The 26,894-nt window shown below is 39.9% G+C and overlaps 1 protein-coding gene across 11 annotated transcripts in view; it reads right to left on the reverse strand.

The window, feature by feature from the left end:
• LOC113158578 (disabled homolog 2-interacting protein) overlaps positions 1-26,894 on the reverse strand; it is a 120,842-nt gene that overhangs the window by 57,616 nt on the left and 36,332 nt on the right. For 7 of the 11 annotated variants that reach the window (XM_026354569.1, XM_026354564.1, XM_026354565.1 and 4 more), the window contains 2 exons: positions 7,105-7,226; positions 515-633 (listed from right to left, as the gene is read on the reverse strand). In XM_026354569.1, the coding sequence (XP_026210354.1) occupies positions 515-633; positions 7,105-7,226 (241 nt within the window). Of the gene's footprint in view, positions 1-514; positions 634-7,104; positions 7,227-20,049; positions 20,716-26,894 lie in introns of those variants that run through there. The other 4 variants (XM_026354571.1, XM_026354572.1, XM_026354570.1 and 1 more) reach the window with 4 other exon arrangements.

The following is a 26,894-nucleotide window of genomic DNA, read 5'->3' on the forward strand; positions in this document are numbered from 1 at the left end:
TTTAGCTGCCTCAACCAAGTCCACCGTGTCTATTTTGGATAGTGGGTTGTCTGATCCTAAAAGACTGTTTACACTGGTTAGAAATAGCTTTGTGTTTGGGATGTGATAGGTTGTCAGCACACTGTCAAACAGTAACTTATCAACAGTATGCTGAATTTTTATCTCTGTTTGTTTGTATTGCCTAACCCTAATGGTGAGACTAAACAAATAATGAAATAATGACACAAAACATATTTAAGCATCTTGCAGAGACATGAGTTTATCATAATCCAAACCTGCTACGCCACGACAGAATACAGGAGGGGAAATTCCTCATGTGCTGCAGGAACCAGTATCAAAACTGACAGAAGAGCCAGAATGCACTGGTTTTCATGATGCACTCACAACACCACATGTTGACAGTGACCTGAATATCCAGCCATCAGGCAAATTGAGGCACCAGAAAAGAAAAGATGCATGGACAAATCATACATGAACGCACACAAGCGTCAGCACGATGAACAAACACACTTACCTGTCATTGTCTACGCTCCTGAAGCCAGGAAGGATGTGTCTGAAGCTGGAGTTGCGGTCAAGTTTGGGTTGACTCTTGGTGCGTTTTATCGAGCCCTTCAGCCGTCGACTTAGAAAGCCCTGTCAGAGAGTGACAGAGACAGTCAATAAAACATAGTCACCCCAAGTTTCTGAGATATCAATTATTAAACTCAACCTGGCAGCACTGCTGAACATATTAATACCAACACTAACCCTTCATATTCTAGATTTGGTGAGACCTAATGTAGGTAACAGTGAAAGGGTAATAAATATGTATAGATCTCCGTCTCCTGAAACAGCATAGGACCTCAAACATAGACATAAAACACAGACGTAAAAAGCCGGTAGTTAACACTTTTGGCAAAATGATAGGTTGTTTTCCACAGCGTTAATTATGGCAGCATTCATTCTGCAACATGCAAACACTGAGTGTTTTGTAATCATTTCCACACACTAATTCAATGGATAAACCCCTTTATTAGTTTTCTTATTCGTCTTTATCCGAGTGTGTGTGTTTACTTCTTCTAACATCTGCAATCACACTCCCCCAAGCACCTCGGCGTCTCCATGGCAACTGTTGGCTGGCTTTAAGAGCGAGAGAGTATGAACAAAATGAGATGTGGTGCCGAAATGGCAGGATGTTGCAAGTTTAGAGAGACGTCTTATTTTTCTGCTTTTTTTAGATTTTAGAGGAAAGAAGATCAAGAAGCATAAGAAGAAAAAGAAGAAGAGGATGAAAAAGGAAGGACTGAACAAAGAGGGCGCATAAGGAGGTTGATGGAGCAACTTAGCAGGGCAGCACGGAGAAAACAGAACTTAACAAGTCAGCCAATATGGAGCCAGCAGAAGGTACTAAGCCAGGTAGCGTTCAAGCTTAGCTTTACCTCACAGCCAGAAAACACAACTGATTTACAGGCTGACTAATAGACTGAAAACCTCTGGTGACATACTTATAGTGGCTCAACCTCATGTCATGTTCCTTCACACGCACACAGTTCATATGTTGGAGAGACAGGCGGCGCATGGTGAAAATACCTCCCTCCATCTCAGTGTGTCCATTAACACACCTGTATAATTACCACCTACAGTGTGAATAGGTCGCCCCGGGCAACACTGAAATGGGTATAATTAGAGAGTGACTTTCAGACAGGCTGCCAGCTGATCAGAGAGCAGCCACAGCATCCTGATCAACAACACCTGGCATCAGGAGGCACCGTGGGCACGGAGCAAAGCATTGCTAATGTCAGTACATTTGAGCTAACGCCAGTCGTGGTCTATGTTTCATTAGTGTGTGTGAATGTGACCAGAATCAATAGCAGCAATACAACCCCTTACTACATCCTAAGCAGGGGGTACTCAATAAGTCAGTACCAACAATAAAAAGTGTGCCTTAGGTGTGCATCTACATTATAATGTGCTCACAGGAATGGATGAGGTAAACATAATACCAAATTACACATCGTAATGAGACAGCTCGAGAAAGATCTTAGAAAACAAGACCAAAAATAAAGCAATGGCGAACTCCTTTGATTTTAAATATGAAGTGCAGTTTACTTGTCATGAGGAGTTCTTCTACTCCCAGCCTTTAGAACCAAAACTGTTGTATAATTTTATCTGTGGCTCTGGAGGGAGCTTTCTGTGGTCTGAGGAAATTACTCAATTCAGGCTTGGAGAATACAGGTCTGTAACAGAAAGCATGAATTACAAACTGTGACATGGAGTTTGAAAAAAGAATTTCCCAGCCAGGAAGTCTAATGAAAAAGACTACTGAGTATCATGACAGGTAATATTGGATCCAGCATATTTGGAACTGGACACATGCTACGGATTAAAAGTCGAAATGTTCTTGCCTCTGCCGCTTTGATTTTGACCATGACCAAACTTTATCCAAACTTTAATTGGACTAAATTGTTAGACCCTCATCATCTGCAATGACCATTTTCTACATACTCAATAATGATCACACTTTGTAGTTGTGCTAGAAGCTCTTAGTTTAGCTGAAATAATGACAGGGTATATGTAAGGCTTACAGAGAAGTGGCCAGCAAATGGCTTACTATTGCTACCTGTCACCAGTGAACTGGCTCAGAGGCTATTAGCTGAATGAACAGGGCTGAGTCACCTCTGTCGATGAGCGAGACACCTGAGGATCTCGGTAGGGGTGCTTTCTGAAGCAAACTCGCTCCTTCTCTGAGGCACAAGCCACATAAATACATGATTCACTCCATATGTGTATGTGAGTGTGTGGGCATGCAGTTAAATTAGCATAAGCACCATCCTAAAAAAATGACAAATATGAGTCAGAGTCTTTTGTTTCCTTTATTTGCATTTAGCATCGCCCTCAGATCTGCTCCTTCAATAACATGAAAGAGGACTTAAAGGGAGCTAAAAGACTTTTTCATGGCCAAGAAAACCAATAACTCCAGTAACATACACCTTTCCGCATTTGTGCATGTCATCATTCACAATCCACTCCAAATAAATAGTGATTCCATGCATCTTCCGCGTAGTCTCTAGAGTGAGTGTGCGCCTGCTGCTGTTCATATATTCACAGCTAACAAATTAATCAGCTTCTCCTTTTTTCCTATTCGCAGACATAAGTCAGTGAAAAGAAACCTGTCCCTGTAGGCGAGGTGGATTGATTAGTAGCTGCTCATTCTGTTTTTATTTCTCTCCTTTCCCTGATGGATGGATTCGGAAGTGCAGAGGGAGAAACAGAAACACAAAAACTAAGGAAAAAAACGAAGAAGAAGGATGGAAGAAATTATAAAGAAAACATTTTGTATTTTTTGACGTGGACAGCAACATGACACCAATAAACACTACTCTCTAATTCAGCCTCTTGCAGAGCTACTGGACGGGGTAAAAGTCAGCAGACATGAACGATATTCTCCCTTAAAATCAGTCGGTATAAATGACTGGTTCCCTCAACACCAGATTAAACCCCATGAGAACGGGACCGGTGCTTGACACAGGGGAAAAATGATAGCATTTAATTTGGCACCTGCTCACATGAGGTGACAGAGGGAAAGAGGGAAAAATATGCAGGACATGAAATAAAAAGAGAAACACAAATCTGACAAAGACAGATATGGTGAAGAAGAGAGAGCAGGAATAGAGGTGAAACCAGTCAAAAAAAAATTGAGAAAATGACGGTAAGTGTCTGCCAGGGAGGAACGAGCTATAGGAGTAGGATAAATGGAAAAGTGGAGCACAATGCGGAGGTGGCAGAGCATGAGTTGATAGAAAAAAGCAATGAAATGAAACTAAATGAGGGAGAAAGTGAAGAGAAAAAGTACAGTAAATGAGTGGCAAGGTCATCGCTGGATCAGGGCTCAGCAGAGCACAGCACCAGCAGAACAGAGAATCGAGATGGTGGAGCTCAGAAACAAAAGATTGCCAAATGCAGTGGAATCGTTTGTTCCTCCCTCTGGTTTATATTCTGATCCAGCCTCGTCTCAACAAAGTTTCCGCTCACTGATCATTACCTATCAAGAAAGCGATGCTGACATTTCCTGACAACGTAGAAAGCTTGACCTCTTTCCATTATGCCTTGTTGTAAGGGACCAGCTAAAAGCACTGTGACATATAATAAGGTATCATATATCATGCCATTGTTCCATTGTCTGGTACGGAAATGCATAAATTGACTCATGGGAATACGGGCGCCCACAATGCTTGGATGAATAATATCAATAAATGTCGCTGAAAACATGATGTAAACATTTAGAGATCACTGAAATCAATGCTGAGCTTGTTCTTTCCTAAACGTTGCTGTTTTTTATTATTTATGTCAGACCGTTGATGTTTCATTTCAAGGACCTTGGTGTGGCTACCTGACACTGGGCATTACAGTAGTACGTGTTTCAATGAGTTCTCTAATTAGTCCATTTGACAGGGAAGGAGGGGATGGCATAATCTGATTAAACATGAATTCTCAAAGGGGAGGGGAACCTGGTTTTCACCAACCACTCCTAGATTATTATACTGTTGTGGCATGATGGCTGTGGAAACAATTAGTTCATAATTACTGTTACCTTGTTTACAGAGCAGACATGTTACCTCTGTGCGTGTGAGAGCGAGTGCATAACAAGCTTGCATACTTGATTATAATCTCAGCCTGTCCAACTCGATTAAATCAGCAGTAAGAGGACAGCTCAATTTTATGGCTGTGCTTTTTGTTTTCTTTTTTTTTTTTTTCATTAAATTAAAGCAAACAAGTTCATTCAATTCCCCTGACTTGGCAATTCAAGGCCTCCCTAATGGCTGCTGATAGAATCTGTGCCTGGACAATCAGCAGGGTGTTCCCTGCTTCCACATCAACCTCTCTTGTCCTCCTCCAGCACAAACTGATGAAAACAACAGACATACCTGTCCAATTAGACCCCTGCTATTATCTGAGGTAGGGAGAATAGAGTTTGGGAGCGACTGGATAAAATAAATCCAGCTAGCTAGTGCAAGATGTGGCAGACTTACTGTAGATAAGGTTTGTTTTTCAGCTCTTTAAGAGAAACCACTGAAGAAGAGACGCTACAGAATTGTAACTTTTTTCATTTAATGTATGCAATCTTTTACTATTTTTGGATTGGCTGTGGAAGATTAAGCTTCGGAGAGATTTCGGTTTTTGTCCATGCCTACTGGTTAGAAACTGTTTTTGTGAGAAGTACTGGAGGATGGGCTTATGAGTGTGTATGTAAGTGTGTGTGCGCCATCCATTTGTCTGTGCAGACACTGAACCCAGTCTCTGCAAAGAACATGAGAGGAAAACATTTTGACAGATTTAGCTCAAGGCCTAGGAGGGGTACTTTAGATGTCACCGCAATTCTTTTCATTGGAGGGAGAAAAGTGAGTGGTGGTTTGTCGCTGCTAAAACAGGGAGATGCAGGAGAGAAAGATGCCCGCCTGCATTTCTTCCAGTTTGTATTCCAGCACTGATGTCTGACACCATGCATGTATCTGATCCCTTTGTCTTTCTGCACCTCTTGTAATTTTCTATATTGCAGAGTTGATCTCTCTCCAACTACTAGTGTCCTTACATATTACCATATTACACATTATCTCATGAAGTGAAGAACAAAAACTCTCCTGAGAACATTTTAGTCAAATTTTTTTTTTTTTTGCTTGTTCGTTGATTGTATATGTAGAGTAAATAAGGGTTCATAGAAAAAGTTTGTTTTAAGAACTTAGTTTGCTGAACTCCCATGAGAAGCCAGAAGGGGGCACTATGAGGAAAAGTGCAGGAGAAGAGTTTTTTTTGTGCAGTGTTGCTTTACCGCAGTGTTCTCTCCATCTCTGTAGAGAACATGAGCTTGCATAGCAGACACTTAATCAATATTAGGCCTTCTATCTAAACCCTTCTGTCTCCTACAAGCTTTTTATTCTTCTGGTCTTTTTATATCTCTCTACATAAAATCATCCAATCTTGGTTAAATAAAAAGTGTTGCTCAATTATTTCAATAAAAATAGGGGAGAAAATGCACAAAGTCATACGGTCTTGTAACATTTAACAAACCCCAGACGTTGTGCAATCGCTAGCTCGTCATGCTCTGATCATTTTAATACTGTATGTGCAACTTCAAAAATAAAGTTGAAACTGTTTCAGTTCATGAAACACTTCACTCTGCAGTTGGCTCAACACAAGTAGATCTAGCCTTTTCTATTTAGTGTGGGCTGTTTTTTTTTTTTTTTAATAACCCTTTGAGACTTCCCATTCTGCTTTTTATAGACACCTTTCAGTACCTACTCTGTATGCTGAAGACAGCTGATGGTGATAAAAAAAAAAGGGGAATCAAAAAGGAGAAGATGAAAAAAAAAAAGAATATATTTTGTCTATTTTTAATAAACTAACTTGAAAATGAGCCCTGATAAATAGACAGAAAAGTTCCACTGAGCGCTCATGACCCATCTGGTCAAACATCATCTGTTTACAGTTCACCTCCAGGTTGTCATCTCCCCACTCATTATTTATTAATGAAAATATGCACTGCTAATTCCTAATTAGCTTTAAATTGATGACTCATGGCATAATTCTTTGCTTCATTAACTGGTTGTTTATGTATTAAATTATACATGGCAGAAAGCATACTGGATTGGAATTAGAGCAAAGTGACTGACATAACTGCGTTATGTTATGCATGCATACACGTGTGACAGACACGGAAAGACAAAGCTTGCTTTGCTTATAAGCGAGTGAGTGGCGATATTGCAGGTGCATGGGTGTGGGAGTGTGCATGTGTTAGCTGATTTAAAGCATGTGAATGTTATTCAGAGTGAAATGTAATGAAAAATCACACAGGATGTAAATAGGCAGTGGAGGACTGTGTGCTGAACATAAACCCAAGATGTGTAGATGTGTAGATGTGTGATGTGCAGACACCAAACATCAAAGACACCATTTCAACATTTGAAGTAAATGAGTTTCAGATTGGCATGAGTCCATCTGGAGACCAGACCGAGCTCCTGTAAACACTGATCTGTAACCAGCAGCCTCCTAAAGCAAACTCAGGTGGAGAAGGAGACAGAAAGTACAACAAACAGAGAAGACAAAGAAAATACATAAAAACAAACTCACAGTACTCACGGTGACTCTGAAAGGTGTGGCAGCGGCAGATGTGGCCTCCATGGTGGGTGTAGTCTTCTCTGAGGAGCTGCCCGGCATGCTGCGACGGCGTCCTGTCCTCTCTGGAGGAGACTCTGCAAAAAAAAAAGAAAAGCATTAATGTCAAAAGGACGTTTGATTGAGATGAGAGTTAATCAACGCAACAATTTTTTGTACGACTATTAACTGACGAATAAAGAGACACTTAAAAACTCAAATAAAGACTTCGTCTTATTACTAAGCTAAGCTAATTGGATGCTGGAGCTGACTTCATATTTAAATTAAAGGATAACAAACCTGTTTAGCATACAGAACGAGAAGTATCACTCAAGAAAACAATTGTGTTCTTCCAACCATTCCTTCAACCAGTGAAGTGCCATTATTATTATAATCTCAAGACATCCTGAGTAATTAGCCATCAATGTGTTATCACTTTTAAGAGTCTTGACCTACCTAACTCGACAAAGTCTAAAGATCCAAAGCGCCCAAAGGAAGACTCACACACTCACATACTGACAGCAAAGCGGAAATACCTCAAACCTTAGCTGAAGACGCTCACGGCCTTCAACATCTGCTGAGATTATACAGATAAAAGGCAACAGGACACGTTAAAATAACAACTGCCAGCTGGTACTGTCTATGATTTATTTCACCTCTGATTTGATGTAAAGAAGTTTAAATATGGTCCAGTCTCTAATTACCTACTCCTGTTTAAATATAACGTACAGGTTCAGAAAAAAAAAAAGAATGAGATATACAGTACACAGTGTAGCGCGGTATCAGTTACAGAACAAGTTATTAACAAGCTGATGAACTACAATGACCCTAAACAGGAAACTCTGTTCTGTACATGAGCTGCATCTGTTGGTATGTTGTTGTTGCACTAACCTGTGACCCAGGTAAAGAACAGCTGTCATGTTGTCTTGAAGTGTGTTTAACACAATAAAAGTCCCAGATAGGTGAAAAAGATTTCATTTGGTATATGAAAAGTTAATTTCCAAAACAAAATCGGTATATATACGAATACGATCATGGGAAAGTAATGAAAGTAGTGTTAACAAGTACTACGTCCTAGGATTCTAACCAGACGTTATTACCCAAGTATTTAAAAGGAACAGAGTGATGGTTGCATGTGCACTGTGGTAACTAAAGCCAAAGCTAATATTGGTCATTTAACAAGGTGATCTAGAGAAGTTAGTCATTAATGGACATTTTAAAATAAAGTTATTACCAACTATGTGCTGTTGGTCGCTACCACAAACATAATACCCATCACACATTGGTTTATTATAAAATGCTCAACTGGTACTATCACCAATATTCTACTCTCTCATAGTTTACTACATTCTCAATTTAAAAATAAAGATATATTTAGCCAATATGTAAAGTATATGAATACTGTGGTACATTTTAATCTTTCATGCTATTATGCACAATCACAAAGGAAGCAGTCATGAATCAGTACTGTCTGGTACAAATATTGGCATCAGTAACACAAATGAAAAAACAAAAACAAAAACCTGGAAACAATGATATTACCAAAAATTCAATTAACAAAAAATTGTGCCAAAAGTATTTGTGCCTAATGTGATTTTTGCATACGAGAATCTCTACAAAGCTACAAGCAGGAGAACACACACTTGGAGGATGTTTTGTTTGCTAGTGCAGTCCTTTCTCTTAGCTTGTTAAGTTGAGCTGTGCTAAATTAGCTGTCTACTGTTTAACAGGCTGGTTGACTGAATAAGCGCACAATGCAATTGAAGAATGGATGGAGGAATAGCATTTCCTGCTGTGCAAAGCACTGGCTCGCATCCCAACCCACACAATTCACAGCCTCAACATAAACATGGACACAGTCAGTAACAACAAACAGCAAACACAACATGCTCTGATATGGAGCAGACGTCCTCCGCTGCAAAAATCAAATCACTAAATGAAAACCAGACCCATCTGGGGGCTCTGAGCAGTGATCCATTGCCTTGTGAAGGCTAGTAGGATTTGCTTTTTAAACTACAGTAGCTTAGTCTCTGTGTCACAGAGACATATCAAGCTTTTCTTGTTTTATGTATTATAATAATAATAATAAATTTATTTATAGAGCACTTTTCTAAACATATGTTACAAAGTGCTTATTTCATAGGTGAAAAGTCTGGAGTTAGAGAGAGACCTGAAGAGGTGTGGACCCAATTTGAAGTTACAAGTTTCACAGGCACATTTCATAGCTGTGTTAAGGAATTTAAGTGCAGAAGTCTAATGGGTCATTTCAGTCTTAGAGACTTGAATGTTTTTATTTCTCAGTTTTCCTACAGCAGTAAAACACATGCCAAGTCCAGGTCTCTGATCACCAGCCCCGGCTTTAACTCTGTCAGGCTTGGACAACATGTGCAGTGCCTTACTAACAGTTTCTGTATTTGTAGGAGAATAATAGAGCTGTTTCTGTGCCATCCTGGAGGCGGCTTTATGCAGAGAAATGAATGTGACCATCAGTGTCTAGCGATACATGACTGGACTTGGCAACACTCTGTCAAGACTGTCTAGTGGAGTTTATCCAGCATCTGACTCTTCATCTGTGCAGCTTCAGTTATCTTGCTGAGTGGCAGTTCTGGATTCAATATTATGAAGGATCATTAAAATCATATTTTATCAAAAACCTGCTATTTGCTTTGTATTGTGAGTACAAAGCAAATAGAAACTGCTGCATCAGTTGAAATACAAAAATCTAAATCTAAACTACTTGACTGTCTCACTTCCTCAATGTCATAAACAATTTGCTCTGAAATCTCTGCTGCCATGACAACAAGTCTCCTTTAAAATCTGAAAATCATTCATGAGGAAACAGTGCCGATATAATCATGTGTATTGACTGAATGAATGTGAATTTCAGTTTCTTACGTAAAAGATTATTTCTGCGTTCAAGATTATTAGATGTTCCCCCTTAGTCTGCTTAATTTATCAATGAAAATCTCCTCACTTGTACACAGCTGGTTGCTACAATGGCTCACAGGAAATCTCAAGCATGCACACGTGCACGTCTTCGCCATCTGCATGCAATGTATTTCAGCAAATGCATGTAAAACTAGTAACCTTCTAACCAACACCAAACAAAACACAGACGCTACACGCAAATTGCAACTTCAATATCCCCAAGTAGATCATAAAAGAGCCGTATGCTGCATGTGGTGACTTCTAATCTCATTTTAAGTGGCCTCTGTCTAACAGCAGCTGACTAAAATTACTACTTGTGTTGTGTGTTTGTGAGCATCTACTGAAGCAAGTTAGGCTCCATTTGTAAGGTCAAAGGGTTGAAGGGCCCACAGACAACAGCAGCTGTGTAAAAAGGTGAAGCGTCTTTGAACTCCCAAGTGATATTACGTTTAAGGCCACAAGTAGCACTGGTGTTCCTTAAAAAAACATTAAGAGCACAATGACTTTAATCACCGTCTTACTCACACACTCTTGAAATGGCTGCAAAAGGTGACCCAAAACCCTGATTGCAGTGGATTTTTAAAACCATTTTCCCCTTTGCCCTCCATGATGAGATGTTTATTGTGTTATTTTTTCTCTCTTGTGGTTGTGTTTTCCAACCACAAGAGACTTTCTAAACCTTCTATTTCTGAAACCTTCTGTTTCCTGTACCATCACACCTTTACCTTCCCCAGTCCCTCACACCAAGTTGAATTCTCATCTGTTGTTGCCTCTTCTTTCTCTCTCTCTATCCAAGAAAGTCATGCCACCACTTCTCCATCCTCCATCATCACCTACCAACAAAACAGAGCCATTTGACTGTCTTTACTCTGCCATCCTCTAGCCACACTCACAGTTGGGGTAATGGAACCCTAGAAGTGCCAGTAAGAGCCCAGGGGGCTTAAAGCAGCATATTGTTGACTAGATGATAGTCGCTGGTATTTCGTGGGTCCACAGGAATTGAAGTGTGTCCTGGTCTGGCCAACAGAGATAGGAACAGGGCAGCCTGGGAGTGAAGTCTGTGTAATTTTAAACAACCGAGCATTATGTTGTCTTTTTATAGGAAGGTTCTTATTGGCTCTATGATATTTCCCAGAAATCAACTCAAGAAGAATTTCAAGCTTGTGACTCATTGTGAATCCACAAATGGTAATTTTTACATTATAGATTTCATGTTGAGTATCTTAATAACACTAATCTAAGTTAATCACATGTTGTTTCTAGCTTTATAGTTAGTTTAGAGACAGGGAAGTGACACTGACCCATCTCATTTAAACAGAGCAACGATACATATAAAGACTACACACATCACTTTAAGTTGTTGAGGAAAGGTATCTAATACATCTTCTTTTCTTCTTTCAATTCTTCCTGTTGTTAACATCTAGTAATATACAGTAAAGTTTCCCAACCAGGTGTGATCCATACAATGCCGGCTAACCTTCCCTTCCCTTCAGACCTCACTTAGACAGGATATTCCAGCTTTAAAATGACTGTAGGTGTGAGTGGGGTAGGAAGAGTCCTCACCCACATCTGAAACTGAAACTGAAACTGTGATATTCATTAGTCTGAAACATTTTGTGAGTTGCTGTTAAGAGAAGACAAAAAGAGGAATGTAATGAATGAATATAACTGATTCATGCATGTGGTGAACAGCGCAGCGGTGCGGAGGGCAGGCAGGTGGAAATGTGTCACTAAACCTGCTGGAAGACAGGAAAGGGGGGAAACAAGAATGTGATGAACATTTTGCATAACAGCTTATTTTTGGTGTGGCTATGCCGAAGTGCTGTGCAGACATAATAATGACTTTCTAAACACACGTTGTTTTTGTGCCTGGAGTGATGTGTTTTATGATCTTTTGTCACTCGTGGAGCTGGCTGTGCTAAGTGGCTCTGTGATGACAGAGGACATTCCCAAAGGTTGTTGTTGCACAGTATTTAATGTGCCCATAAATGATAGCGACTTGAAAAGAACATGCTGTATCTACACTCTGTGCTGCTGGTGTCACATTAGTAATCCTTCTGAGGGACAAATTGATTTTTGTCTATTACACTTCCACAGATGTCTTCAACTGAATATGCTGTACATGTACAGTAGTTATTGTTGCTGTGGTTCATGTGCAGTCAATGCTGCTTACAGTTTGGCTGCAACATTGTTTTAACATAAAAAGCAAATTGAGACATGCACAAATATATGTGAACAAAGTATGTGAACCTTTTGGAATTTCATGGTTTTCTGCATTAATTTGTCATAAAATATGATCTGATCTTCATCTAAGTCAAGAGTATGTGCCTAAAGTAATAACACAAAAAAGAACAAACATAAAACCTCATGGTGGCTTTGGAGTCAGGTGTCAGAGATAAGTTAAGAAAATCTGTTAACTTTTTAAGTTTGTTTGCTCTGCACAGGAAGAATACGCTTATGTGAGCCATGCCTCGCCAAAAGGAGCTTTCAGAGGATCTATGATCAAGAATTGATGATTTACAAAAAGCTGGAAAGGGTTACAAAGTGATGTCAAAGACTTTCGAAATTCACCAGTCTACAGACACTTCTTGGTAAAGAAGTGGGCGGCCAGTCAAAATGACCCTAAGCGCACAACAAACACTCAATAATGAGGTAAAAGAAATTGACAGCCAAAGATTCGAAGGCATCATTGGAAGTGGCTAACATCCTGCTTGCTGCTTACTAAAAAGAACATTGCTACACGCCTGAAGTTTGCCAAAGATCACATCGACACTCCACAGCAGTATTGGAAAAATGTTTTGTGAACTGATGAAACTATATTGAACTATTGTGAAAGAACACACAGCACTACATCTGGTAGAAAAAGGGCACAGCTGAACATATCATCATGAAAACATCACCCCAATTACCTCCACATGTTGCCAAAAGTCCATAAACGTGCTTTTTTCAGCACGTACAGAGGAACAGTAGCATCTTTTAAGACTTAACCACTGGGACTGTTTCGCTTTAGATCAACTCCTGAAATAAATATCTGCCTTCAAAGCTTCTTACTCCATTGTGTTCAGCTCACTTTGTGCTTCTGCTTGCTGGCACCTACTGTAACTTACAACGAGCACTTTGACTTAAAACAGTTGCTTGTTGTTCCCAAATACAACAATAAGAACGGACCTTGTACAAGTGCAGGCTGTAAAGGGAAGACAAAGAGTTGAACTACGCTGCTGTACAGCTAAGGGGAGCTGAAAAGTGGGGTGGAATTAACACAATGGCTGGTACATTTGATTCACTGTTAATATTTCATCATACAGTCATTACAGTTGCTTTAAAGTGCACATTTGAAGTTTTAATAATCCATCAGGTCCTAAGTGAGCTAATGAGCAGGAAGTCTGAGTACAGGATCTCGTTATCAATAGCAGCACATGTCTGTATTTGAAGAAGTCTAGGCCCTCGGGGATGAAGAATAGCCTCCAAAGAGAATACACAGCTCTTGTGTTATGACAGGAAGGAAAAGAGGAGAGGAGAATTCAAACACACAAACACACACACGTACATATATACACACATTCTCTGTGGGCCGCTGAAGTGTGCAGCAAAAATCACAGGCTGTCAAGCTGTGTTTACTGTGTTCTTTCTACCTGGAGGACTATTTTCTCTGGGTCCACCCCACCTCTCATCCTCCCTCCTTCAGAAATACATCACTGTTCTGTTTTTTTCCCCTAAAGTACATGACAACTAAAACTTGTCTTGACTGGCTGATAGTGCTGCAAAAAGCTTTGTCTGTCTCTGGAATATAAACTGTGAATTAAAGTCAGTCAAAGAGCAAAATGCCAGAATAAAGATTATTATTATTGTTATTTTTGTTTTATTTTGTCACAAGGCATAGTCTCATTAGTGGTGTACTTCATTCCCAACTGGACAGTGATCCATATAATGAAGGTCACAGCAGAGGCCCTCCTGGAGACGTACTGTATTATAGGGACAGATTTGAAATATCAAGCTTTATAGCTTAACCTAAAACGTGTCTGTGTGTGACTAATACTGAGAGGGTGTTTCGGTGTGTGTGCACAGAGACTATAATGTGTTAACACTGAACTGTGAGGACAGTACTGGACTTTTGACCCCTGAGATGTGGTATTTACTCAGACTGCAGAGATGATGAGGTGATAAAGAGGTGCTACTCTGTCTCCTTGGAGCAACTGTGTGGACAGCAGGGAGTAAAGCGGAGTCATTTCATCCTCCAACAACCTCTAGTGTAAATACAGTCAACAGTCACTTAATTTTCTGCTGACACAGAGTCTCTATCTTAAGGAATAAATTAAAGAAAATCACAGCTGTTGAATTTATGATAGAATTCCTCTTAAAATAAAATATAATTTCAATTTTTATAATTGCCCAATCAACACTGCAAAAGTACAAATCTACTGTAGGAGAACCTGAGGCTGCAAAACAACCCTCAGCTGACTGAAGCTGGATTTTTTCCACAAACCACTTTAAATCTATATTTGACCAAATTCAAGTCAAATCCAGTGAGAGGAGCTCTGCTTCATGTTTAGTTTGGCACATGCATGCCTTTGTCTGCAATGTGTTATGGGAAGGCAGAGGAGGGGGGCGGAGGAGGCGAAGAGTGGGGCGCAAGAGGAGGAAGTTTATGTTTGTGCAGAGGGTGAAACTGAAGCAACATTCCTGCAACTGCTGACTGAGATCCTACTAACTTCAATAATATCCACTTGTAGATACACAGATATGAAGCAGACACCCAATCCAGGCTTGATGTCAGTCGACATGACACCTCCTTGAAATTGTTTTCCCCAAAAATACAGATTGCACAAAGCGTACCCAGGATGACAGTCCCACTTTATAAGCCAAGTTGTAGCTGTTATTATTTCTGCATGATTGTTGAGATCTGATCGTGTGAAATGGTTTTCAAGAGCTCCTGTGAATACACGTCTTAAAATGTGTTTGTGCATCATGCGTCCTCATTCTTCATGTTTTTTCACATTGCATAATGTGGTTCTATTACATCCAGACCCCAGACTTTTATGCACAGTGGAGGCTGAACTGCTTTCAAGTAATTTTGTAAAGCTCTGAAAGCAATCTCTCTTTTTGCTGAATATTGTTTCCAACCAGAGAAAGATAACAATTGCTAAACAAACCAAAGGCCTGTTAGAGGAACAAGGTTTCATTAATGCAATTACCCCGGGTGTGTTCTAGCACGTTCCACTTCGTGTGAAAATAACTACGCTTACTTGCATATACTATTAGTTTTCAGGGCTGACAGGCTGTCTCAGGGTGGGCAGTGGTGATAATCTTCTATAGTTCTGCAGCTATTTCTCAGTCGTTATGACTTGTAATCTGAGTGGATATCTGCAGATTAAGGGGGATTAGCCTGCACCTGTCCCCCTGTTATTGGACTCTTTTGGGTGCACAGAAGCACTGCGTCATCTTGGCCATATCCACGATTTACCAGGCAGAGGAAAACGAAGGCAGACAAGACAAAGACTTTTGAGAAAGAAGAAATGACACCAAGATCAGAAAGCAATCCTGAGGTTAAATATTGAGTTGATGTTGAGCGTTTTGAGGGTTTCACTTCATTTCTTTATTCCAACATAAACTTTCTCTGCCTTGTGCCTCATCTCTCTGCTTCCCATTATATGACCTCAAAAGCAACCCAATTATATTGTCACTTGTCATCCTATAACACAGAACTTACAAAGTAGAAGGGAGACACTTTTACTCCATGTTATCTTTGTTTATTTTCTCTCATTTATTCTACTGCCCCTCGGCCTGATCGTATATGCTGCAAATTCAGGTTTTCTGATAAAAGAATTAGACTGCCTGTGTTGATTAGTGAAGCATTTGCTTTACTAAAATATGACCTTAATTTCAGAGAAGATGCTCAGACACAGACTGCACAAACAGATGAAAGTGCTAATCTGTTTTAGAAAAAAGAAAAAGTGAAGTTACAGTCTGAACTTGTCACGACTTTGCTCTAAATATCTCAGTTTCTCCATCTTGTTAATATTTAAAACAGATTAACACTTTAAGACCGAAATCACTTAAGATGACTCGTTACCAACCTTTCTGAGCTTAGGCAATTGTGACCCTGGCATCATAAAATGAGTGATTATCATTATCTGTGTTGTTCTGGCCATGGTCCCAATCTATTGGCCTGAATTCACAGCACATGCACTCACACACACACACACACACACAATCAAATCTGACTACATCATAAACAGCCTGGCAGAAACTAAGAATGACACAGTAGCGCGGATCAAATGTTTCTTGGTAATGACCCATTGAGAATATGATTATGTGCAATAACTGTCAGTGCTAATGCATTATTGAGTTGTTATCGAGTGGTTCAAACACTTCCTTGCAAGCTGCTCAGTAACTCTTTCTTTACTGTTTTGAATTGCATGGTTTCTCACAGTTGTTACTTTGCGTCTGTTACTGCCTGCTGTGCTGTGCTGTGCGTGGTTGCTGCTGTATCTTGAAAGCGTCTCCGAGCAGTCAGGACCTACATCTGACAGTTCATGTGTATTTAAAAGATTGAAAATATTCATAACATCATCTTTTCACATCCTGTACTCACTTTCTCACTGCAAGTGTACCTCCTTAGACATATTTCACAGGGCCTATTATGATCTTGTTATAGCTAAATTGTTGTATCTAAACGGGGGACCTAATAAAATGCTGCAGTTGAACAATATTACTTTTACTGCGAGTCATTTTTCCTTCTGCAATTGCCTTTTCTCCGGTTCCCGCTGCCACCTCAATTCTTATTTCCTCTTCCTGTGATTTATTTTATAGTTTTATGTTGTTCTTCCTTGTTTTCAGATGCTGTATCCATTGTTGTCCTGTACATACCTTTAAGACATGCTGTGATATTGAGATATACGGTTTAGACTTGCTCTGACTTTCTAATGATGGCTGCTAGCTTCATCCTCCAACATTAGTTTTGAATTCCTTGTTTGGGAAAATGTACTTCCAGAGTAAGATCAATACCAGTCTTGTTTGTTTGGTCTGTTCATTGTAAAGTTAAAGCTAGCTGCCAGTTATCTTATCAGCAGGGGGAAACTGCTAGTCTGGCTCGGGCAAGAACAGTCCTGCACATTACACCTTGTAAAACCGATAACTGTCAACTGAACACTTTCAGTTTGCTACAGATTCGTTTTTCCACCGGTTTAATATAAACATTTGCAAAAATTTCAAACTATTACTCTGAGATTAAATTGCTAGAACACAAGCAAAGATCACTTTATGATAAGGATTTGGAAAGTTCAAGTTGTGCTTATGCTAAAAGATGGCAGTAACTTAGAGGAAAGTGATTAGTGTGTGTTTACACTTTGGAAATATACTTGGCAGCTTGGTTGAAAAAAATGTTGCCAGCTTCTAATTGAAAATGAGGTATAAGAAAATTAAATTAAAAAGAAAAGGACTGACAAGTTATTTCTGCCACAATACACAAAACTTTGCATAGACACACCAAAGGGCAGTCTATCTTATAACATGCAAAATGATATGAAGGGAAGTGGTGACAGCTCAACTCATTTAAATATGTAACTTGTCCTAAATGAGCTCAAAACCAGAGACAGAAACTTTAATAAAACAACCACTTTTTCAGAGACCGAGTTTTTCCACCAGAATGTCTCCGAGGAGGTGGGAAAGTTTACTACTGTAGGAGGAAGACAACTTTCCACAGGAAAAAAAAAAAACTTTACAACGTATGTCACACAAAGGCTCTGTTGGTGTAGATGAGTGAAAAGGAAAAGAAGAATTCTGTTCTCAAATATGACAATATTCCAGTCACAGGACAATTCAGAACAAAGAGTTTGATTGCATCAAGAGTTTCAAAACATGCCGGCATAACAAGTCGGATCAGACAATGCCATGCTCTCTTTCTCTGCCTCTCTCCCGAGATAAGCGGTAATTTCGTATGTAAATGTCACCAACCCCGGCGAAAGAAGGGGAAACAGATCCAGGGTGATGTGAGGGTGAAACCAACTGATAGCAGCTTTTCCATTCACAGATAGTGATGACATAGACCTGTTCGCACACACACACACACACTCACTAAACAATAACACATGAGCTCATGCAGCTGCCACCTGATCTGTCCCAGTGACGGTGTACATGTCGAGAGGGGCTACGGCAACTTCCTCAAGATAAACTGTTTGAACAAAACACCTTTTTCACACAATTCAGCAAATTGCACATCATTTATCGAAGCTCCAGGCACGATGGACTCCTGACTGCAGAAAAGTTTGCTTCCTCACAACCCTCATTTCACTCAATTAGGAGAAACAAACGCATACAAGCACAGATAATACTGATGTTATTTGATTCCTACATTTTTTTAATGGAGAAATCAGATAGGAATTTCTGTTTCTCGACTGAAATACTTGTTTGACACATTTACAGCCCTTTACATTGTCGTCTGTGAAAAGAACAGCAGCCATTAAGCTGTCCTGCTGGATTTTCAGCATTCAGTGCATTGAAATGAACTTGTGCAACCAGGTTACTGTCAGTTTTCCACAGGAGTCTGATCTTATCAGTGTAGGTAAACAAGAAAAACTCAGATTCCTAGTAGGGAAAAAGAAAACATTAGATTGTGCTGTGGCAATGAATGTGTGACAGCTTTTTTACAATAGTGTAGGAACATGACAAAGACTTAAACCTACATGAACTGAATATTTGGCCAGAACCAGAAGTCCTTTAACTATTTTATTTCAACAAGTACAAGAGTTTTATTACTCTTAAGGGTTTCTAATAGTCTGCTACATCTAAGCACATTCTGTCTGCATGTCACTGTATTCGTTTGTGGTTTGTTAAAGTGTTTTTTGTGAGGAGAGCTCACATTTACCCACAAAGATCAAGGCAAAGCGTGTTTGTGCGGCCTCTTTGTACATAAGCTCAAACGCGTGCACGTCTGTGTGTGTCTGTGTGTATTCTTTGAGCACTAAATGATACAGAGGGGAGACTTCAAAGCCTCTTTCATCAGGTGAAGAAGCAAAGTGAAGACATACAAGCCACGCACCTATGCACCTCATGGAGCACCTCCACTGGCTTTGTCTGTCTCTTTGTCTGAAGACAAACAACACTTACCCACAATACAAGTTGTAAAAAGGAAAAAACATGGAAGCAAGGTTCAGTTTCAGAGAAAGTGAGCCTGATTTTTTTGTGCACAAACAATTTGTCTCGAGAAAGTTTGCATCATATTCAGCAAGAGAGCAACAGATGCACCACAGTCTTCGGCTTAATATCTTGCTTGGCAAGTTACAGCGGTTCACTTGGAAGAAGAAAAAATAAATAAAATCAATAGGCTCAGGATTTCAGAGCTACTTCTCTTCTGCCAGTTCAAGTAACTTGAGCTAAGCCTTAGGGGCAGACTTATCACTATAACCTTGCAGTTCAAACACTGCCTCCATCAGTAAGTACAGCTGTATGGAAAGACGGAGAAGCAGAAAAGGAACAGAATGTTTGAAGAATAGAAAACTAACTGACTTTAAGCCTTTTTCTGTTGCTATAAACAATATTATTCAGGGTGGAACAGGGTAAGTTAACAGTGAGCTGTGAGCTGTGAAGTGTTGATGTGCAACCTGAGACTAGCATCACTTTGTGAATAGTGACGCTAAACTGTCATCGCACTCGGCTTCTCACGAACACACACACACACACACACACACACACACACACACACACACACACACACACACGCACACAAGCATACACATCCACAAGTGTTGTCTTGGCTTCTAAAAATAATGCCACTAAAAAAAGTAGTTCTCATATGATTAAACAGAAATTGGTTTCAAAAGGGGAACTACCTCCTCTCAATGTTACTGTAAAGTGTGCAACCTTTGGAAAATGTGACATATGTGCAAAGAGAAGAGTTTGTAAATCTCATCATCACAAATATGCACTTGCTAATCTAACAAGACAAACTCGAGAGCAGACAGTTTTAACAGCAGCAGTAGTAGTAGTATTTATTACCCCTACTGGCAGACGGTCTGGTGCGGCTACGGGACCGGCTCCGCTGACGCTGCAGTCGAGACTTGCCCAGGAATCTGTAGTAATATGAAGGCCTCCCGGATCCCTTTCTACTGATCCCAGCCATGATGTTAGATTCTACTCAAGAGCTCACCAATCACAAAATGTTTCAGCGGCACTTCAAGTCCTCCTGAATCTGGTATCAGTGCAGATAAGCTCCTGTTAAAACTCTCATAAAGTGCAACAGTTTATGGCAAACTTCACTTAAAAGTCCTCCTGCAGACACTCACACACGCATCTACTTCAAGTCCTCATGGATTGTCAGGATCAAATCAAGTCCACGGTGACGTTTCCACTGAAGAAAGAGAAGATTAAACAGCCAAACATCCACTTGTGTTCAACACTTGTGTCCTGTCCCACAAGCTCAGACGGCTGCTGCACCTTTGAACACTCCCCCTCGAAGTTTCCCATATCAAGATCCCAGAGGCATGATGTCCGGAATAGTGCATGAGTGTGTATCCTGAATGACAGGAAAGCTGTTGTTGTTCCCAGTGCCAGAGTGGACTAAAGGAATTTTAAAGACACTTAGAAAAGCAAATCAATCTGCCTCTTATACCACAGGTAAATAGAAAAACACAATGTTTAACTTGTGTGACTATGTGTGAGTTTGTGTAACACACAGAAAGAGAGAGAGTAGCCTGTGCTGTGTAGTTGTGAACAACAGAAGAAAAGTTTGAGCTGCACAGAAAACATGCAGAGATAAGAGAAGCGGTGGAACGGAGTAACAAGGCAGGATATCAGAAATCTCAATGGTTCTCTTCCTACATCAAAACTAATCTGATACCGACTCACAGATAAGACGGCAACTGGCGCAACAAACAACCCTGATGCATAAAAATGTCAACACTGTCCCACTGCCAGTCACTCCTGATCCAGTCCCAGGCTCAGTCGTGTTCCAGGTTTTACTTTAATTCCCTCCCTAGGCAAGAAAGGCATGACAGCGAGTGACAACCTATCACAAACAGATGTACATAAGCTGTTAGGAGAGCAAATGAGAATGTGCTCTGAAAGCCAGGGTCAGGCAGATGGACCCTAGTCCACAACCAGACACAGTTCAACATATGCTTAATAGCAGGGATCTGCATCGCAATTTTAACCTTAGAAAAACTCATCACATGTTACTGAACATATGTAGATAAGTAGAACTTTATTAGTCCCAAAGGGGCATTGTAGAAAAGACAAACACAATGAGGTAGTTAAGAACAACGCAGCTTAAATGCTAAAATATAGGCACAAAAAAGAGCAATCAGAATACAGAATAGGGCCTAAGAGTGACTGTGTGATGCTGAACATAAAATAAACAAATTACTAGAAAAGTATTTTCTAGTAGTATAGTGTGGGAGTAGTGCCTAAATATCTTTTTTCAAGAAAAGATATTATTACCATGCAGTTCTACAGCTTACAACCACCTTTTATACAGTAAAACTAATGCCATCAATAGTTAATTTTATTATCAGACTCGTGAAAATGGTTCTATGATTTTGTAAATTACTGTAACACTGGGTGGAAAAAATAATTAAAACTGTGATTAAACATTTTTGGTAATTATTTCTAATTTCACTCCAAGTCCTGGTCCTTCTATTCAAAAACAGAACTTTATTCTCCCATCAATTATAATAACCACAGTGTATGTTATTATTTAAAAACTAAATTAAACACTAATATGGATTAAAAAAAATGACAAAACCACTGCTAAAAGCCAGAACCAACAGATACAAACACTCCTATCTAACCTCAGCCTTCACTACGGTGAACTCAGAGAGAACTCGGTGATGACTGTCTCTAATCCTAGTTTTCCTCTCCTGCTCTCTCCTACTCTCCCTTCTACATTACATTTCCTTCCCTTTATGCCTGCACAGTTGTTCACTGTGTTGCTTCTTGCTAGTGAGAGCAGTGGGGACCATAATGCTACATGCTGTGTGAAGTTGGTCATTATCTCAGCCCATAAACTCCCAATGACAGAATGCAGCAGTACGTGTACATGAGTGTATGTCTCTAACATAGGATTGACTGTTTCCTCGGTCCACAGAGTGCATTTAGTTAGACCATTAGTAGCTGCTCCACAGCAAGTCAGAGATTCATGCAGAGTAGCAGAGGGGATGTAAAAGTCTTCGGGGTTGACACGACTACTAAAGGACTCATGAAATACACCCAGTACACCGTTAACAAACACACTCTGAACCACCATGTGTGGAAGATTCAAGAGCTTGCTTGTAATGTCACACACAAGTTAAGGTTAAAACCAAACTCCTAGTGCCAACAGCAAGTACCACAAACACACACACACACACACACACACACACACAAAGACACATGTGTAAGGCCATACAACTTTTAAATTACACAGTAGACCGATTTGTCTTCCTGGCATAATAGTCACTGGGGGAATAGCTACCTACAATGAGTTCTTGTAAGACAGGCCAGGAGTCTACAGCCAGGCAAACCAGAGAATCGGGGTCATGCAGAGTTCGTGATCTGCTGCCTGCCTCCCATTGCTCAGCGACAAAGACACCAGTGAAAGGGCTAACGGAAAGTCAAGTTAAAAAGAAGGTAAAGTAAACCACAAGCTTTTGTCTTAATGCGAGTACCAGCAGTGAACTGTTGCAGCATGGGATAGAATCCAAAAGGTTCATCATCTGTTACCTCTTTTCCACCAAGCCAGCTCAAGGGCTTGAGCCAGTGCTTCATTTTATAACTATTTCTTTGCATTTCGACACCCGAAGACCAATTTCTCAGCCAGAAAAATGGTCCCAGAGTGGCACAAACTCTTTGCTGGTCCAGAACCAAGAACCGCATGTATCACAAGCTGGATAATCAGGAACAACAAGACCAACTATTGCTTTGTTGTAAAGATAAAAGTCAAATGCATTGGATCAGAAGTGTTTGAATTAAAAAATAAATGAATGTGCCAAATGTGTATTAATCCACTCTGTAGCCAAAACACAAACATAAGTTTTGTCACATTTTGACTAAATCCCTTCAAAATAAGTCTTTTCCAAAGGTTTTTAATTGCAGACTCTAGTTAGTCAGCATATTGAACTCATAATTCCTGTGAACAGAGTGAAAAGGATTTGGAAACAACAAAGGCCGTTAGGCAGATACAGACTCGCCAATGACTTGAATATAAATGTATCATGATGAATGCATTTCACTGACTGCAGTGATCAACACAGGCCATTAGGTACACTGAGTACAGAATTATCAGGCAGGAGCCTTCCTGTTCCTCTTTATGACCAAAACACCCATGACTCAACAATAAGGGCCAGATGAGACTAAATAATTCTGTTCTGTTCTCACTCGAACAGAATACAATCCTCTAAAGATTAAAAGAAAAAAATATGACCATAAAGAAACCACTGAATCACAGGTAATAGTAAAAATGTCTTACCTGCTGAAGACACCATAGGAGGAAAGAATAAGAGGCGCATGGCATCAACCAAGAAGAAAAAGAGAGAAAGAGAAAGTCAATGAACCTGTTAAGCTCTAAAACACTGCTTAGAAATGCTGGTGAAGTTTCAAGCTGTGGGGAAAATTTAACTAATTCCACTTTCAAAAGCAAACACAAAGACAAAGGGAGACGCATTGATTTTTAACACAAATCACTCCATTGTCTCGACGTGGATGGTAGGTTTCACACTGAATGTGACCCATCCCAGCTATTACATCTAAAATAGAGCAGAACACCTCAGAGGGAGCCAGGGGGATTAGACTCCTCTAAAATAACTGAGCAGGCAGCATCCGATAAGATAATAAAGAATCAGAGATTGAGAGGTTGGGTAAAAGTTGGTCATCTGGAAATGACAAAAGATTTTAGTATGAATTATATGAAGTGGCTAAGCCCAAATTGAAAGGTACTGCTGCATGAATAGTCTTAGGCAGATCACAGAAATGCCATCTACAAGACAATTTTACTTCATTATAGATAATAAAGTCACTGCTGCTTTGGTGTAAACAGCACAAACTCTTGAAGATGTCAGAGAACTGAATAAGGAGTATTTTTCTCTTTGCCTGTTCTCCTGACAAAAGTAAGCAATAGGATAAATATTTTTTATTATTACCTTTTAGATTTATTCCTCATTCATTCACTCTTTAAATAGAAAAGTCAGAAAATAGCTCATTTATCACCACGTCCCTTAAGTCAAAGGCAACGTGACTGAAGTCCTTATTTTCTCTTTCAGACTTTCATCATGTGGAACACATTTCACACACCTGTGTCAATACTGCCCCCTTCTGGACAACATGGTGAGGTACAGCTACTGGTAACTGCACTGAATTAAACTGTCCCAAAGTTTGTATTTGATGCTTTTATCATATACAAACACACAAAATGCACATTGGGAATTGGATCAGTTCGCAACACAACCAGCAATAACTGCATCATCATACAACGAGATAAAAATTAAAAGCATCTCTACACCAAAATCTAAATGTTTTTATTATCACAGTTAAATAAAGTTAATAAACTTTAACAAAAGCCTTGTGGATTTTATGCTGTGTCTGACCGGTGTTATTTAATCCACATCCTTCTTGTTGCGGCTGGTCCTTGTTTATATAAGCAACACAGGAAGTTAGAAAATAGACAGGTCACATGATGGCTGATTGCTGGCTAACTTCCCAGTCCATCACAATGTCTTGATAGCACTGTCCAGGCACCTTGTGATTTCATCTGACACACAAAAGCTCCACAGAGAAAGGAAAAAGAAGCAACACGACTCTAAAACAGACATAAAGTATTCAGCTATATATATATTGATCACAAAGTGCAGCATCTGAGTGTCCAGAGAACACTGGGTTAATAATATTCCCAAAATAGAAAAGCAGTTTCATAAAACATGGATACTGAGATGAAATGTTTGAATAAACACACCACACACACATATCACTAATTTGCATGGTGGTAAGAGACCAATGCTAATTTGGTTGTATAATCATAACAAAAATGGAAGATTATTAACATGTAATAAAAAAAAACAGCTATGATTTGATTATATTTTACATGCAAAAAATAGAAGCTGCAGTTACCATGTAACACGTAGTATGTACAAATGTTCGTCTGGGACAAACCTGAACTTCAGACTGTCAACTTGCCAAATTATAAGAGGATTTGCATGCACCAGTACTCACTGTTCAATTTTACTATAGGTTCAATATTAAACATTTCTATCCGTGCTCTTATCATAGGTTTGTGAGAACGTATACGAGACAAAAGAGAAAGTCATTACCCCATTTGGCTTAAACATCATGTTTCCTTTACTTCACTCTAGAATTGCAATGAGACTAAACCTTAAGTACTTAGTTTATCCCCGTGGGGAAATTCAAGACACACTAATTAAGTTGTAGCTGGCATTTTTTCCAGGCACGACCTGGGATTTAAGGACACACAAAGTGAACAGGAGGGGCTGGGGGTCAAATCACTGATCCTACAATTAGTGGACAACCTGTGCTACCTCTGGAGTGACGGCCCAAGATGACTCACTTCACAGCGAACTTGCCATTTCTGTTCCTCAAAGCTCTGAGAATTATTTCAGAACTGCAGCGTTCTTCAATCAAGGCATTATTGAATGTTAAATTCGACATTAATAGTAAAACTCTATACTATTTAATAACTAGTGAAGTGTTTGCCACGGAGCTGTGAAAACATTTCACAGCCAAATCGCATCCAACCAGGAAGCAGGTGAAAAACCAAACTGGAAGTTTGACTATGCTAACACACTCCCGCTGCTATAGCGACTGCTGCCATCCATCCATGCTGCCGTTTGTTCCTGCTCTTTTTCAAGCCTCTCACACTCTTGGCCCCAGAGTAAAGGCCAAATTGCAGAATGTCCTGTTCCAAGCAGAACTCATTATACAAGACTAGAGACAGAGAGAGAACAGAGGAGTCTGTGTGACACTGCCGGCCAGAGACAAACAGATACACAAGACGGAGAAGGAGGAGGAGGGAGCGAACACTTTTCCGTCAAGATTAAAGGGATAAAGAGCACAAATGAGGAGTCACTAAGGGGAGAAAGAGATGAGAGAGGTCTCACCAATGAAGCGACCACCTGAGATGAGCACAGAAAGACCTTTGACAAAGACGTTTTCAAGTGTGTGATATCAGATGTGCTGCAGCGGTGCACACACACACACACACACACACACACACACACACACACACACACACACACACACACACACACACACACACACACACACACACACACACACACACACACACACAGCATTTGCAGCTACTGTATATATATATACACACAAAAACCTACATTTGAAGAGTGTATTCTGTATCTGACAACTCTAAATTAAATGTATGTTGTGTTGATGTACATTAATGTGAAAAATCACTCCACTTTACAACTTCTAGCTCCTCTAGTGAGCATCATTTGCCAACTCGTGGCTGCTTTTGTCTTTTCATATTGAACTTATCGACAGGTTGACTCTGTGGAGTTGAGCCTAACCAGTGGTCTCACCTGTGGCTGTGCAGGTTTTATCATCCTTCTTGACTAGTAGCCTTTAGATCTTACAGATCCCCATAGAGCCACAAAACACACTGAGGTGAAACTCACTGTATCAGACAGGCAGGCCTGTGGGTTTGAGGTCTGCCAACACCAGTTCTGTTTATCTTACCAAGCCTTTCAGCTCATACTAGACAACAGACAGCAATAGCAACAAGATCTAGTCTGAATTGTGGACCAACGCTTGTAGGCTGAAGTTTGTCAATGGATTTTACTTATTCCCATTCCCAATTTCAATTATTCTTATTTTGCAAAATAAACCCCACATAACTTACTTAA

This window comes from Anabas testudineus, chromosome 12 (genome assembly GCF_900324465.2).
Source record: "Anabas testudineus chromosome 12, fAnaTes1.2, whole genome shotgun sequence".
Classification (NCBI taxonomy): domain Eukaryota; kingdom Metazoa; phylum Chordata; class Actinopteri; order Anabantiformes; family Anabantidae; genus Anabas; species Anabas testudineus.